Consider the following 16,492-nt stretch of genomic DNA (forward strand, 5'->3'; position numbering starts at 1 on the left):
GAATAATGTTGAAAACCGTATTTAGAAGGTTGTAAACACGTTTTCTATGCTATAACTACAAAAAAGACTTATGCAAATAAGGAATTCTACTTTGTGGAAATTCACTTATCACGGTCAGGTCTGGAACCAATATTAACAAAGTATTACTGTACTGCTTATACCCTGATACAGCATGGTAACATACAATACTTTCACCTTTTTGGTCTGTCAAAAAAGGCAAAGGCTAATAATATGCACAGAGGTTAGATCATATTCAACCAACAAAAAAAAAAAACAGTGTACAGGCAGATTTCCTAAGGAAGATGAGGAGTTATTCTGGAGTTGCAGAGGGTGATTGGAAAGTGGGCATAAGTCAACAAGGATGGAATCTGACACTCTTGAAAGCCAAAACACATGTGACAGTAATCAGCCTCAGTTGCAGCAATGGTCCACGGCCAATCTACCAATCCCCGAAGCAGTCTCCTTCACTCACCTTTGGTGCCTGGTGACGACTGACTGAGTATAAGAAAGACGGATGGCATTTAAAGCTCTTGAGGGTTTGGCACACCATTTTCTGAAACGTGTGTGGCGTGTCAATTCTTGTGATTTGTGTGAAATTTTTGTTTTCCGAAGTGCAGCTCTCCTGGTGCACATGACCCAGATGGATAATATAATGGCTTCTATGGCGTCTATTTCCTTTCCCAGGCATAACTTGACCGATGAATGCATGACTGTTTTGTTTTGGAAGGAGGGTTTTGTGTCCTCTACATCATGAATAAATCAAAATGTCCACTGGAGCACAAATGAAGCTCTCACTCCTTACTGATGTGCTCCAGTGGCTCTTTTGACAACTTGGAGACAGAATGATACTTTATTATAAAGAGCCTGCGACACAAAAGGTCATAGAAGAGCCCGTTACTCTTGAGAGGGGGGCTTTGCACATATTCATCTATGTGCATTTGTGCTGTTTGAGCATTTCCCTGCCAATCATCGTAAATATTTGTTTGGCCCTTCATGCCTGAGTGGCTGTCATAAATCAGAAAAGTGTTGGTGAATATTTAATCATGAACTAGATCAAGAAACACACCCATCTGGCAAAGAGACTGTCATGTTAAACTTATAAATGTTTCAGTGCCGATACTCACAAGCCTATAGATCAGTGGTCCCCAACCCCCGGGCGGCGGGTCATTTGGTACCGGGCCGCACAGAAAAAAAATAATTTCCATTATTTATTTTTTTTTTATGTTTTATTTTGAAAAGTGGCCGAATTCTCTCTGTTACATCCGTCTCACTTGACGCATGTCCATTGTGTGTGTGCTAACTTTATCTCATGCCGCACAGATAGACTACTACTGTATTTTTACCATTTTTCTTTCACCTCATATTTGGTCTCAAATGCTGATACTATGTGGGAATGCATAAAGGTAAGGTTGTCTGAAGTTAATTCATGCTAGCGCACTGCCTTTTACCACACACGTCAAACAGCGATGTAATAATCTTTGTGGAAAAACTTGGCTGGAACTTGAACTGGTGGATGGTGGGTCGGCATTCATTTGGTGCTTTTACTTTGATGTTATTCATGTCTTAGTTTTACACAATACACAATAAATAAGATAAATTAGATTGCTATAATGTACGAACCCTTTCATGTTCTTATTTTATATTCATATTTTATTGCATTAAAACTACTCATGAAAACGACTTTATATTTGTTTTTGGTGCCTAATAGTTTCCCAAGTGTATTAGCGTGTGTGTGTATGTAGAAACGAGAGGCATTAACTTACATTTCATTGTAGAACGGTGCTTTATGAAGTACATTTATTTGTATTCACTTACAGCGCAGCCTTGCCACATCCAGTATGGCAGCGACGTTGATGTAAGGCTCAGCGCTCGATGCGGCGTCTATGTATATGGTTTTGACAACAGCGCTTCCTGTTTCCCAGCGTGCTTTGCTGTACTGTTGTTGTAAATGGCTGCTAAGCTACATGTTTAGCGCTCGCATAGTTGTTGATTATTCGTTGATAGTGTCTTGTCTGTTGTTATCTACTTATTACGTTGCTGTATGATGTGTTTTTTTAGCTCTTTCTTTAAAAACACCGTGAGTAAGCCTGGTATGTGGAATGCCCTCCCCCACCCCTTGCGATTTCTATGGCGCTGCTAAGTTCATTGTGAGCTCTGCTGTAACTCTGATTGCTAAATATAGAGTTACTCCATCCTCACAGACATGTGAGCAGCACAGCACATTAACTACACGATGCAGCAAGTTCAGAAAAGTTGCGACGTCTGCGTTAAAAGCTCTGCATCGACTTTCATTGTCGGGAAAAAAACGATAACGATGTTGACAGATATCACATTTTTATGCCAGTATCAGCCCGATAATTATCAGTGGCCGACATTATCGGAAATCCCTACTTTTGGGCATGCTAGCATACATGTAATACAGATATCCTCTCATTAGACAAAGGGTCAATAACTTCAGGACAATTAGTTGCTAAGTCTTGCCTGTACCCCTGCAGACATTTTGCTTGATGGTAGTTGTTTTTCAACCGATCTTGCTGAAATTTTACACTCCTGCTCGTCAGCGCTCTAAAGGTGCGTACCGAATTTTGTGGTGATTGGGTAAAACACACTAAAGTTACATTGGTTTGTTTTGTCGAGTGCATTGAGCTGTGTGAGAAATTTCCAGCAGTCAATCCGACATGTGGGGGTTATAATGTAAGGTTCAATAACAGCGCCACCATGTGGCGCATTTGTCAGACAAACGATAGCACGGGTAGGACAACATGTTTTGGCAAATATTCACCATTTTGTGTGCAGAGGTTCAGGAGTAGAAGCGTTCTCTTCCTCGTGTTGTTTAGCTTTGTCAATTAGAAATTTATCAATAATCAGTTAAGTCCCTCATGTCAACCACTTTTCTGCCTGGAAAACAAAGTCAGGTGAATGCATCCGAGTACTAAACTGTCAAATATCATGTAAAAGCCTAAATATTGTACACAAGAGTGGGGAAATCCGTACACTACAGTTTAAAAAAAAACAACAAAAAAGTGCACATTGTTAAAAATTACCATTTTTCAAATTTCACAAACACGTTCTCAGTAAAACTGCGACCCGTGTTTTGGGATGGGAGAATCTGTCTCTGAATATTCTGAACTCCTGTTTCCATGCATGTATTGAGTAGAATAATGCTGTGTCATTTTTGAGGTCTACTGGCTCAGCTTGCTGTATCATGTTCTCCTTTAGACCGCAAACTAGGTGCGACTGAATCAACAGTCTCTCTGCTGGTTGTGGCCAGTAGTGCATTACATATTGCCTCGGTTGCTTCAAGACACGGTTAATGGCACCAATCAATTCCACACAAGCGACGTCATTCCTAACAGTCAATTTTGCCACCAGGGAAATCCTGAGGGAAACTCTGGCTGGTGATGAAGACTATCACAGAGACGAGTGGACAATGTTTGGGAACGAGGCAGAGAAGCTGGAGAAAGGTGTGATCAGGCACCAGCGTTTGCTGCGTACTCGGGTGGACAAATTGGCCCTTCGCAAAGAGGTACACAAGGCTAGGACCTCAAATACTGATTTTTTTCTGACTTCTATGACTTCTGTTTGACTTATCACCCCAAGTTCCGTTCATTTTGATTATTATGTTTGTTTCATGTTCGCACAATTTTTTCCTATTGCAGTGTCAAACCAAATCTAAATCAGCCCCATAAATACTGCATAATTACGCTGACATGCAAGCAGTCGCAGAGCACCACCATATTCGGTGTTAAAATATGCATTTGCTGGCTATTTTTGAAGGATGGCCAGTAAAAGTTTTATTGATTCTCCAAGTCAGCATACATTCATTTTTACATAGTCTTTCTCATAGACTGTAATGCAGGGATGTCCAATGTGTGGCCCAGAGGCCATTTGCGGCCCGTGGCTGTTTTAATTGGCTTGTGGCACATTCTAAAAATAGAATTTAACAAGAAAACTTAAAACCAATAAGCAAAATCAATTTAAAATAGTAATTTAACAAGAAAAAGTTGCAATTTTTTAGAACAGCGTCGCAATATTATGAGAAATCCTGACCTTAGTAACAAAGGTGAAATATTAAAGAAAAGAGACATTATTTTTTTTAAATTATAATATGGTGATAAACAAAACAATAAGTTGTAATTTTTTGAAAATTAGGTTGCCGAAAAATTTATGAGAATAAATTCCACATATTATGAAATAGTCATAATCATAAGAACTTTTACAAGAAGAAAGGTGAAATAGTTGGAAATTTTTTTAAAAAACAGCAGAAATGAAAAAAAGAGTGATTCCCAACCCCTGCGCCGCAATTTCGCTTTTATACTTTTGTGGCTTTTACGCTTGTATGGTGGTCAAGCAAATTGTCCGCGCAGTTAATCAAGGTTTTATGATGGACATATTTTGACTCTGGAACACATTTATTTCCCCAAATTCCATTATTGCCTATGTGTGGAAATGGTTGCAAAATCAAAACAAATGCAATTGTGTACAAACTATTGAACCTTTGCTGTTCCTCAGGCACAAAAGAAGGCATCGGAGCACTTGAGGTACCTGGAGCGTCTGAGTCAGAAGGTTCCAGACTTCGCCGTCCCCCTGAGAGCCCACACTGTCTGGGAGGGCATGACGGTCCAACTGTCCTGCATCGTCCAAGGCTGTCCAACCCCAGAAATCACATGGTCGGTAGCGCCAATTAAAGCCCTTTCATAAACACATGAAATTCCCATTGCTGACCCCTCTCTTCAGGTATAAAGACGGCAAGCCACTGAGAAGGTCTGAGAAACCATGGAACTATGGTCTTCAGCAAGCGTTTGGTCTTAATTCACTGGAGATCAGACGGTATTATGGTCCAAAAAATGCAGGCCTTGTCTATGAATGCCATCTTAAATAGCTAAATAACATGTCTTATCAGATGCTCTCCTGTCGATGGTGGCGTTTACAAAGTGGTCGCCAAGAGTCCTCTGGGTGAAGCTATGACCTTTGCCACACTTGTAGTGAATTGTGAGTAACCCTGTTTGCACATCATTATCTGAAAATTAAAATGAATCATACTTAAGCCACATAGCCCCATTATTATTTTGAGTAAAAATAAAAATAACATGTTTAACATTGTTTTAAAGGTTCTGTGTTATATTTACAAACTAAAGTCAGGAAGCTTTCAACAAGCAATATACAATGTCGTTAACGTTAGCCACTTGTAGCGTCGTTAACTTAACAGTGCAGAACTCCATTAGCAATTTCATTGATTTTACTCACCTTGTTGGTCACCTTGTTGGTAACAGTCAAGCTCGGCTAGGCTTGATGGAGAACGTTCTCCAATCTCGTAGCTTTGCAAGAGTTACCAAAACAGACATTCCGGTCAGTCTTTGTTCATAATATCACCTCATCAGCGAACAGGACGGGTCTTTTAAGCATCATCTGGTGGTTATGTGTTTGCTTGTTGATAACTAGCAGCTACATCCGTTTGCCTCTCACCGTTAACGTTAGAATCGATGACTCCAGCAGGCGAACTCCATCCAACTGTGTTTTTATTACGTGGGTGCTTCAGCCAACAAAGTGTGACCTTCCGATAACCTCATTAAGCAACAATCCGTGTTGAAGTTGAAATAAAACCAAGGGAAGGTAAGTAGGGGGGCCTGGAACCATTTACATTTAATACTTTAATGGTTTGACACCTTCATCATCATTGAGGTGGGTGGCTTCATTCATCTCACCTGCTGTCCTCATCAGCAAATTTCATGATTTCATCTCTAAATATAAAATAGCAAATAAACACAACTAATGAGTTTATTGTAGTTTTTGTAGTGAAGTAAATTAATATACTGTAAATAATAAAAAGCACTCTCCGTAACTAATAGCCTACCAGGTCTCATTAGATTGGTGTACCTAATGAAATCAAGAGATTCAAGAGATTCAAGAGAGTTTTATTGTCATGTGCATAGTACAACAGCAGTTATACTATGCAATGAAAATCTTATCCTGTTCATTCTCCCAAGAAAAGAAAGAAAACAAATGAAAGAATAAGAACATAAGAAACATAAACACATAAACATATATACCAATAAATTAAGCAACAACAACAGAAGAGACATTAATACAAATAAATAATACAAATAAATAAATAAATGTCCATGATCATTGCTCAAGTGAAATGCATTTTGTTTTGTGGTGTGAACTACAAAATCAATATTATCTAATACATGTGGTCCACGGTTTACGCCGTTCCATCTTGTGGCGTTTTGTGGTTATTAGATATCAGACCTCCTGGAGAACTAGTTACAACACATGCCGGCGGAAGAATACGTGCCACGCGTAGCACAAGAATGCAGTGTGCCTTGTGCTGGGTGGAATAATACAGTGTCCGCCTGCACACTATTAAAACTACTTTGACAAAAAAAAAAGTAGAGGTGGGCAATTTGCATTTATGTGACTGCCAACATTTCAATTCTACTTTAACAAAGCACATCTCCACTCAGTGTGTTCATTGTCTTTATGCTGTTTTGTGGTCATTAGGCAGAATGTCTGAATTGAACAGTTAGAATGAATACCTACAGTATAAGTAAATATTCTTTGGTGAGCTACTCAACTGATCAGACGGCAAGCTACTGGTGCGCAGTTCACAAGCTGCCTGTTAAGATCCCGTGATAGCGTCACTATTTTAAAGCTGGACACACTACGTGTTTATGTTGAACAGCTTAGACACACAACTCGTGTTTTCAAGACAAGACATAATTATTAGAATGGTGATGAGAGCACACGGTGTTTAAAAAAGCAAGTTAGCACATACCCAATGAACGTGACAACTATCGTAGCTTCCCTGTGGGACAAAAACGAGCTTTAAAAGAACCGTATTGCTTGTTTGTTTTACACACAAAATGTTGCTGTGATTAAAAAAAAAAAAAAAAAACGTAAGGAGTCCACGGACCAGAGATAAGGCGGCTAAGCCAGTGGAGCCACGCAAAATGTGTAAACAAAGGTGGTGGAATAGTCGAATTTCAATGCGAGTCAAATGTGAGCGATCACACACCCTGGCATCGATAGGCTTAGACAGTGACAAGCTGTCGTCAATTGACTACACATTTTACAGATTTTTCATTCTCACCGTAATAAGTGATGTCCCTTGTCAACTCAATACAGAACACGTACTTTTATCTGGTTGCACATGCACGAGTAGATGAAAAAGTCACTCGTAATGTCTCATATTTTAGTCACAGTCCGGAGCCCTGGTAAGGTGTAATTCTCTTTTTATTACTGTTTCGACTAATTTCCGACATACACTGAAAGTCGACTTACATCACAGTGTAGGAGCATAACTCATTTGTAACCCAGGGACCACCTGTAGTGTGTCCTTTCATCTTTTTAATATATGAAACACACATTTTGGATCTCACCAATCTTCTTCTTTTCATGTAGCATATCGAGGCGCCACAGCTGGTTGCGAGGATTCAACGACTCGGGGTAAGCACCAAACCTGAGGTCCCAAACCCCTCATTCGGAAAGCACTCAGGTGTAATAGTGAATCGACACACACCTTGATTTTATTATGATTGTATAACTACATTGACATTTATCCATATTACTGGAAACAATGTGCTTCCTTTTATTTCATAATTAATATACAATCACTTTGTTACTCAGACGTCACCTTAGAGTAGAGAGTTGGAATATGAAATAAAATATACGTTAGTGTTTAAAAATTGCAATAATATGAGAAACAAAACAAAATAAAGTTGTAATTTTTTGGAAAATTAGGTTGGGGAGAAAGTTATAACACTTTGTGAATAAAGTCATAATACAGTGTTCCCTCGTTTATCGCAGGGGATATGTTCCCGAAATAGCCCGCAATAAGGGAAATTTGCAAAGGAGCCAACTGTATTTGTTTCCAATTATTATACTGTATATGTTTTAAGCCTGTGAAACCCCTCACCATACACTTTATACACCTTTGTCAGACAGGCATTAACATTTTCTCACATTTCTCTCTTGTTTAAACACTCTCAAAGTTCAAATTTTGTTTGAATTTTATGATCAATCTCCTAGGTTGGACACAAGAAATTATTAAGTGACTCACGCTTATTCACTCCTCTGACCGTGGCTCGTCCTGGCGCAGTTTGGCTCCAGCGTTTTTGTATCCTTGTTAAAACATAATTGCTCCTACCGTCGTCCTCCTCCTCGTCTTGAACTCCTTGAACCGAAGATTTGTGTAGCTGGTTAGCTGCTTGTTTATTGACGGTTAGCAAGCAGCTCACACAGTTCGCTAGTTTTCTAGCAACTATTGAGCACAACAGGAAACTGCACGAAGGAGATTGATTGGCAATGGTCTACAGCTAATCAGGACGCAGAACACAAGGGGCGGGTTCTCCCTTAGCCAATAAGGACTGTTGTGACTCTGTATTTAGGCGGCTATTGTCTACCGTGGGTTCCTAATATGCTTGTACAGGGATGTCAACACATACTGAGGTAAGTGGAGCTGCACACATCGTCAGCAGAGCACCGATAGATTGCTCTGATACACCACAAGGACACAACACAATGCACATTCATACGCTGTTAAAAAAAATCTGCCAAATCTTCTACCGCTTATCCAAGTCCATCTAGTAGTAGTCGCAGCCATTGCCATACTATCAATCACAAAGCTCAGATGCAGTTTTTTCTTGAAATATACATAACTTTTTAGCATATCTACACAACAAAATATCAAAGTGGCCCTCGCATCTAAATTTTTCTTTATGTGACCCTCGTTGGAAAAGGTTTGGACACCCCTGCTTTACATTATGCATGCCAATGCCATAAAGTTATGCCAAACCAAACTAAAAAGAGCAAAGTATGGGAATACCCAACCGATACTGGGTGTTCCCTCATTAGTCATTGGGCTGATCAAACAAAGCAAGTCCACGTGATTTATAGCTATTTGCACTGCTCGGTCTCCTTGTCACGCCTTAACCCGGTTGCGTAAGTGTGAATCCAGAATCCAGAATCCAGTGAAATACACTGTCAAGTTATTCCCTGTTCATCCTGCTTGAAGCCATTCCTCAGCTGATCATTGTTTCAAATGTTTCTATTTCAACATCCGTGATATGAATCCCATTCGATGCCCACGATTGCCTCACATTGAGCTTTCAATGTCGCTTCGTCAGCATGTTTGCCGCTTACTGATGCTTTATTATCTCATATGGAAGCCATCGCGCTTTCCGTCGCGAATCACTCAATCGACAAAAGCGCAATGGCGGCAAATTTACCCTTTCGCGGCATCCTTTGTGCTGACGGAGGCAGAGGTCGAGCTTTTGAGTGATGGCAAGCAAGCATCCAAGCGACGTGATTTTTATTAAAGCATCCTTGAGGTAGTGTTTGCGATATTTAAAAAAAATAGATGTCACATTTTCTCAGATGCATCGCCAGTGGTAGTTCAAGTAATAGCAAGACGGGAAGTGTTTGCTAGTCACCTGCTGTCACATCCTTTCGGTTTTGTATCATGCTTTTATTGAGGGACTGCAGTGAATCACTGGGCCTATGCTACCCAAACCTTTATGTTGAGAATAGTACTGTACCAATGAGACGCACCAAAACATTATGTGGAAATATGTGGGTAGATGCAGTATATTGCTACAATCTTGCTACATGAAGTCATGCAGTAAAAAGTATTTAAAAAAATATTCAAGGCTACCGAAAGCATATTTGGTGTTAGCCAATTCTCACCTACGCACAAACAAAACCATTTTTTAGTTTATACGTAACGTTTTGTGCGCAGTGGTCCGAAGTTGGGTACAGTTGTCCCTCACCATTTTCCAGTTTGAATTTCGCAGCTTCACTGTATCACGGTTTTTCAAAATAAATGTATTATGTTTAGTGGTTGGAAACAGCCTATTATTAGTAAAAAAATATGCATATTCAACCAAATTTGACGTATTTTTGGCCTAAATTAAGCATTTTCAAGTATAAAAATGGCTAAATCAATGAAAATACGGATGTACGGCATTCAGAAGACGCATTCAAAGACATAATATGTAGTATTCTACACTGGTCACCAGGTGTCATTAATGTTACGTTGATGAGACAATAGCCACCGCAGGAAGTATGCTGTCCAGAAAACTCTCTAGACGCTAACACGCGAGTCTATATGCACTATCTCGTATTTCCTGTTATTGTGTCTACTATATTGCGTAAAACGAGTGTAAAGGTGGCTATGGGGTGTTATTTAATGTCTAGAGGGCTCAAATAATGTAAAAAATATATTTATAAGGTTCTAAATAGGCTTTCTATGCTCTACCTGCAAAAATGTTCAGTTTATAAATAAGGAATCTTACTTCGCGAAAATTCATTTATCACGGTCGGGTCTGGAACAAGTTAACCACGATAAGCGAGGGATTACTGTATAAACGACTTCTCTGAAATATTCAATTACGTAACAATAAGGGATGGGCAGGACGCAAATGTTAGCAAGACTAGCATAGCGCTGAGAGCGACAGTGCTAACATTACACTCGCATTTCAACGGCAGCATCCTGCTAGGTTAGGCTATTCGCTGAAGAAAAATAAAATGATCAAAAGTATGATCACATGTCTTGTGGTGGCTGTAGACACGGGGCGGGCTCAGCTAGCTAGTGCATGGTCAGAGGCAGCGTCATGTCCATGAGGAAAGAGTTTTTTCCTTTGACGTCATGAGAAGTGTCAATTTCAAAATATTTCAGTGCCTCTTCTGTTAATGAACAGCCTCTCGGGACACATATTACTGTGTGGACATAATTAAAAGGTCACTTTTGCACAATAGCGGACCTTTAATTCTCCTTGGCTAGCCATTTATTGTGTCTCTATTGTAAAGGGTTCCAAAATATCGAATCATCCTGCTTTTCACCTGTCCTCCCAGCCTCACAGGAAGCCGTCTTTGCTAGTGCCTTTCCGCCAACATGGGTGAAGGAATGTGATAGTCTCACCCTGAGCTGTTCCTTCACATCACCTCTGCTGCCCTTCCAGCAGGACATCACCTGGTTCAGAGATGGTAAGTCCTCTCTTGTTGACCACTTCAAAATGAGGACCCAACCAATTTGTTTTTGGTCAGGAATCCAACTGCTGCAATCATGTACTGTGGACATAAAGACAACCAACAACACGGCCTCCATCACTCTAAGCGCTGTGTACAAGGAGCATGAAGGAGTATACACCGTCCGCCTGAAGACCTGGGATGGGATTCTGGAATCTAGTGCCTATGTCTATGTCGAAGGTGAGGACCACTGAGTATGTGGTTTCTTGATCTGTTTTAACACAACTATTGGTCATAATCTTGTCTTGGGGAGAATAGCACCACAAAGGACAGCTTTGCCAAAATGCTACACATCTTAAAATAAAAGCTGCTGAATTTGATCATTTTGCTTTTCATAGGTGAATAGCTTAAAAAGCATGATAGCCTGGCATGATACACTGTTAGTGAGTGAGTTAATGTGAAATCACTGTGGCTCACATAGCTATGCTATAGTTGCTAACATTGGTGTCCTCCCTCTCGTGTTATGTAATTCAAGATTGCGGCAAAGTCCCACGATAAAGATGCATTCTGTTAAACTGACCACACAACACAGAAAATAAACTCTTAATTGCTTTGTACATGGGAGCCCACACTTCTTCAGCCTGCGAGCCACTTTTAAAATGACCATGTCCCGAAGATCTACAGTACTTCATACTACAAACACAGAGAATATATATAGTTCATATATTTATTAGTGGGGTCATGACAATACACAAGGTTGGGTCCACGAGAATGAGAGGAGACGAGATTTTAATATTAATTTGAATAAATTCGGCATACTGGCGCATTCGTGTTGATGGGCTCACTTTGGTCATTATTAATATTCAGAGACAAAGCGACTGTATGATTGACAAGAGGTCTCAGTCTGTTCTTCTACGGAACGCCGTTCTTCTATGAAGTGTCTAGGTCAGGGAGAGGGAGGGAGTGACAACATTACAGCGATGTGCTCACGCTTAATTATTACATGTTAATAGGACTCAAAGTCTGCTTTTGCTACCTCAAAGTTAGGACACAAATATAACTCCATAGACGTGCACCTCCAAAAAAGTCTTTGAGCCCCAACGCCACCGCTCGTTAAGGGCTGTCTGTTGTAACGTTATTGATCAGCCCCTCTCTCGTCAATGTGCATCGCTCGTCCACCACACTGAGCCAACAAGACAAATTATTGTGGTTTGCTCGTGAAGCGGACGCCACAATCCCAACCCGGACCAAAAGTCACAAAAGTAGGAGTGTAGGGGTGACCAAAGTGCGGCTCAGGGGCCATCTGCGGAACATGGCTCATTTGTCATTGTATCACTGCAGAAACAAACTGGAATTTAAAAAACAGTAATAATGATAAAAATACAGCAAAATATGTATATACATATGTATATACAGTATATACAGGTTGGTGACCACTGGTCTAGGTGCTGAAGCGAAGCACAGACTGAATGCTCTTCCTGCCTGTTTGGAGGCGAGAGACAAGGAAAGCAGACATGCATGCACATGGCAATATGTGGAGGCAGATAAAATTATCATTTTCATTTATCGTGTGATTTATTTATTGTGATTTATTTGATTATTTTATCGTGTGTTTATTATTAACGCAAGACTTTTGTTTTTCTGAACAAGAAATCGTGTCACGTTTTAATCTTGCGAGATCTTGTGACATGAGAGGTTGTGACTCCGCTAATATTTATACATATGAGTATTTATGTACATTGTACATGTCTATCAGGGGTGTACACACTTTTTCAGCATGCGAGTTACAAGTCAAAATGTATCTACCTTACTATAAAAACAGGGAAACATGACTTGGTAATCATTAGAATTCCCATGCTCAGTTTCAAACTTTATAGGTAATCAAAACAGTTTATCATTCAATAATTCATAATTCAATACAATATGACAAAGATAATTAGACATAGTTATCTTTAGCAGTAGTTTTGCACACAACCTGAGTAGTATGTCAGTCAAAATAGTTCATTATACACTGTACACGCAGTTCAAGTAATACATCCAGTTCGCATTTGCTATCAAACAATACAGATGAAAATGATTATTAGCCAAAGTCAATGCCACATATTAAAAGGTTTCAGCAATTTTGTAATTAATCATGAAATGATAGTTTAACAAACAAAATTGTAGAAAACCTAAATTTCTATAGTGGAGTTCAGGACTCGCAGCAGAGGCATCAAACAAGTGACTTTTTTCTACATAACTAGCATGTGAATGGATAATTTTGTTATAGATATAGGCATCTTACCGCTGAGTTAATTTATCCGTAATTGGAATAATAAAGATGAAAGTGGCATTTCCATGTGCCGTTTGAGACTACGTCTGTTCACCACTTAATCTTTGCCACAGAGGAACAACAGTGAATCAGGAGGGGAGCTTAATGTCATCTTACTGATGTGATATGACCTTACTGATGTCATATGACATGTACAAAGCAACCTTTATGACGTGGGTGACACATTCGATCGACCCACACTACCTGTAACGCAATGGGCACTCTTCTTTTATAATATTCCACCAACTCAATATTGTCCGGGTTGTATTGCTAGCCTACCGTATGATCCCTCATTTATTTGATTATATAAATTTGCGTACTTCAACTATAAAAGTCGGCCATTTTCACAGCATAGTCAGATGTGCAATACAATTCCACGAAAAAGCCAGGAATATGACATTTTGTTACAGTTGTCCATTCATATTTATCCAGCAAATTGCTTCATGTGACATTGTTGACAAATGTGATCCTAAAGCCGCGATAAAGGTGCAGGTGGCCATATTGTACATGCTGATCTGCTGTCTCCTACCAGGCCAAATAGCTGCCACATCACATCACATCACTCTCTGATGTGTCATGGTTTCTACCTACCGCACTGCATTCTAAAAGATGTGTTTTACATACCAAAATATCAAGGCACTTGTATTGAAACGTCATTTGCATGCGTGGCTCTTGCAAATAGAGTTTCAACTGTGCGCTGAAAAGTTTGTTTTTCGTCAAGAGCTGGGCTTTTTGCTTTAATTTCCTGCCGGCACACTCATTCAATTGGGGAAATTGCACCATCAATCAGGCAGCACTACAGCAGTGGGCTTGTTAACTTTCTTCAGTGAAACTATGTATTTTTCACAGCCACAAACCGCCTCATGTGAATAATCCAGTCTATTTATACAGCGCCAAGTCATAACAGCACTCACACCAGGACTCTTTTCATACTGAGAATGCCTTGTGCCTTTGACAATATTACCGACGGGTGACAAAGGCGAGGAACGACTCCCCGATGATGCCTCAAACCTTGAAAATGCGGCTTGGCTCGTCTCCCTTGTTACCGAGCTTGTTCTTTGCGAGAGCTGGAGGTACTAATTAGTCAATCTGAACGAGAGTGCCTTCCATTCAGCAGTCGCATTTGCATCACAAATAGCCGGTTCAAGAGACCAAAAACAAACATAGGAGCCGGAGGAAAGAAAAGATGGTGAGGATGCAAATTTAAAGCAGGAAGAAGACATGTTGGATTTTGTCTTTATACTGGAGGGACAAAAATATCCTAGCTCGCCTCAGGAAAAGGTTGTGGAGCATGTCAGATTCCATCACTTTAATCTGCTTTGCATAATTTCTCACTGCTGGGGCGACAGTGGCTCAGGAGGAAGAGCAGGTCATCCAGAAACTGGAAGGTTGGCGGATCAATACTTGCTCCCTCCACCCAGTCACTGTTGTGTCTCTAAGCAAGACACTTCACCCTCCTTGCCTCCAGTGCTGCCCACACTGGTGAACATTTGGTGGTGGTTGGAGAGGCCGTAGGCGTGAATTGGCAGCCACGTGTCCGTCAGACTACTCTGGATACAGATGTAGATTACCACCACCACCAGTGTGTGACTGACAAATGGGTTCACTTCACTGTGAAGTGTTTTTGCTGCCTTGAAAAGCGCTATATAAAATCGAATCCATTAGTATTTAGTTCTCTGTAATCCAGTTCACCAGCTGTGTTAATATTGTTAGTAACATAACATGGAGACACCTTCACTCCATTGCAACTTTTCAGCAATAACACCCTCTTACTTCAGCTTTTGTCACACTCGTCCATTCTCAGATGCATCGGCCGCAGTGGTCGGAGGTCCTGGGTCTCCCCTGTTGGTTCAGGTAACCGACGTCAACAAAGACTACGTCTTCCTCACCTGGCAGCCGCCCAGTGCCGATGGAGTGTCACCTGTGGAAGGCTATTTCATTGAGAGGTGTTGTGTTCAGCTCTCATGCCTTTAGAACCTAACAGCATGTCCTAATTAAAATTTTACAGTGAGTACACCCCATCATCAATCATCTTCTCTAGGGACAGTACACAGTATATACTTTAGAGTAGAGTACAGCTTATATAACAGTATAGATTGACTATCCACTGAAATGAGTCGGCACACAGCCATTAATGCCGAAATGTGAGAACACCTCCAGTGAACATTAAAATGCATCAATATTAAGTGTGAGCACCATTGGTATCCATCACTGCCTAATCCTCTTGGGCGTGTTGATGTTCGTGTTGATGTTGCTGCAATGTGGGTGTCGTATCGGAAGTGGAAGTGTATCCAAAATATCATACATACATACATACAAGTGTATGTAAAAATTGTTTCCACTCAATGAACCAAAGCTCCTGAGAGCCAGCAACAATCGTGCAGCCTCAGACTGTGACGCTACCACCACTATGATGGACTGTAAGCAAGACACAGATATCCTTCTACGTACTTTTATTACCAGCTATTTCGACAATAATGGCTGTGTTGATTCATTTTCAGTAAATAGCAAAGCTATACTGCTGTACACTGACTACTCTAAAGCATATCCAAGTTTACTTCCTTTTGTATTGTATCTTGAAAAGACTAGAGAATGTGAGGAGCATACTCACTTTTGTGAGATACTGTGATTTTGGGTGTATTTGAAGTTCTTTCCGATGTCACAAGTTAATACAAGAAATATTTTAATGCGGAATATCATCTCGCTCCACCTGCTCCAGAAGAGGAAATTGATTATCGGTGGATAAGCTGAAATTGTCGGTGGCAGCCAGCAGCTGTGATATTCCTCATGAGATAAATGGTTGGCCTGGTAATTATCAGCCCTCTACTTCCTGGAATCAAAGACTCCCGTGGCACAGCGGAATCCACATGTGCAGTATATATTTTATTTATTATTATTTATTTGATTTGGACAGTACATATTGATCAACATATGAGCAAAGGCATCACAGTAAATACAGTATAGCAATAGGTTATATGAGTGAAAATCATTGCATGCAGATACATTTTTGCTGATTCAAAAGTCAGAAAAGGTCTTACATTTGATTGTATTTGTGATTTTTTTTATTTAACATGTTGCTTAAATGTTAGGTTTGAGTCAAAGATCACGCCCAGATACTTAAAATGGTCCACCACATCTAAACTTTCACCATGAACTAAAACAGATGCTTGTTGGTCATCAGCTTCATGTCATGAAAAAAAGTTTAGGCGTTCA

General features: G+C 40.2%; 1 protein-coding gene across 5 annotated transcripts in view; it reads left to right on the top strand.

Moving 5' to 3' along the window:
• The window catches only part of myom3 (myomesin 3), a 71,976-nt gene that overhangs the window by 21,622 nt on the left and 33,862 nt on the right, over positions 1-16,492 (top strand). For all 5 annotated transcript variants that reach the window (XM_054782949.1, XM_054782948.1, XM_054782947.1 and 2 more), the window contains 8 exons: positions 3,373-3,526; positions 4,513-4,670; positions 4,738-4,830; positions 4,904-4,992; positions 7,405-7,449; positions 10,855-10,986; positions 11,047-11,208; positions 15,084-15,225. In XM_054782949.1, the coding sequence (XP_054638924.1) occupies positions 3,373-3,526; positions 4,513-4,670; positions 4,738-4,830; positions 4,904-4,992; positions 7,405-7,449; positions 10,855-10,986; positions 11,047-11,208; positions 15,084-15,225 (975 nt within the window). The remainder of the gene's footprint in view (positions 1-3,372; positions 3,527-4,512; positions 4,671-4,737; positions 4,831-4,903; positions 4,993-7,404; positions 7,450-10,854; positions 10,987-11,046; positions 11,209-15,083; positions 15,226-16,492) is intronic.

The sequence above is a fragment of the Dunckerocampus dactyliophorus genome, chromosome 7 (assembly GCF_027744805.1).
Source record: "Dunckerocampus dactyliophorus isolate RoL2022-P2 chromosome 7, RoL_Ddac_1.1, whole genome shotgun sequence".
Lineage (NCBI taxonomy): Eukaryota > Metazoa > Chordata > Actinopteri > Syngnathiformes > Syngnathidae > Dunckerocampus > Dunckerocampus dactyliophorus.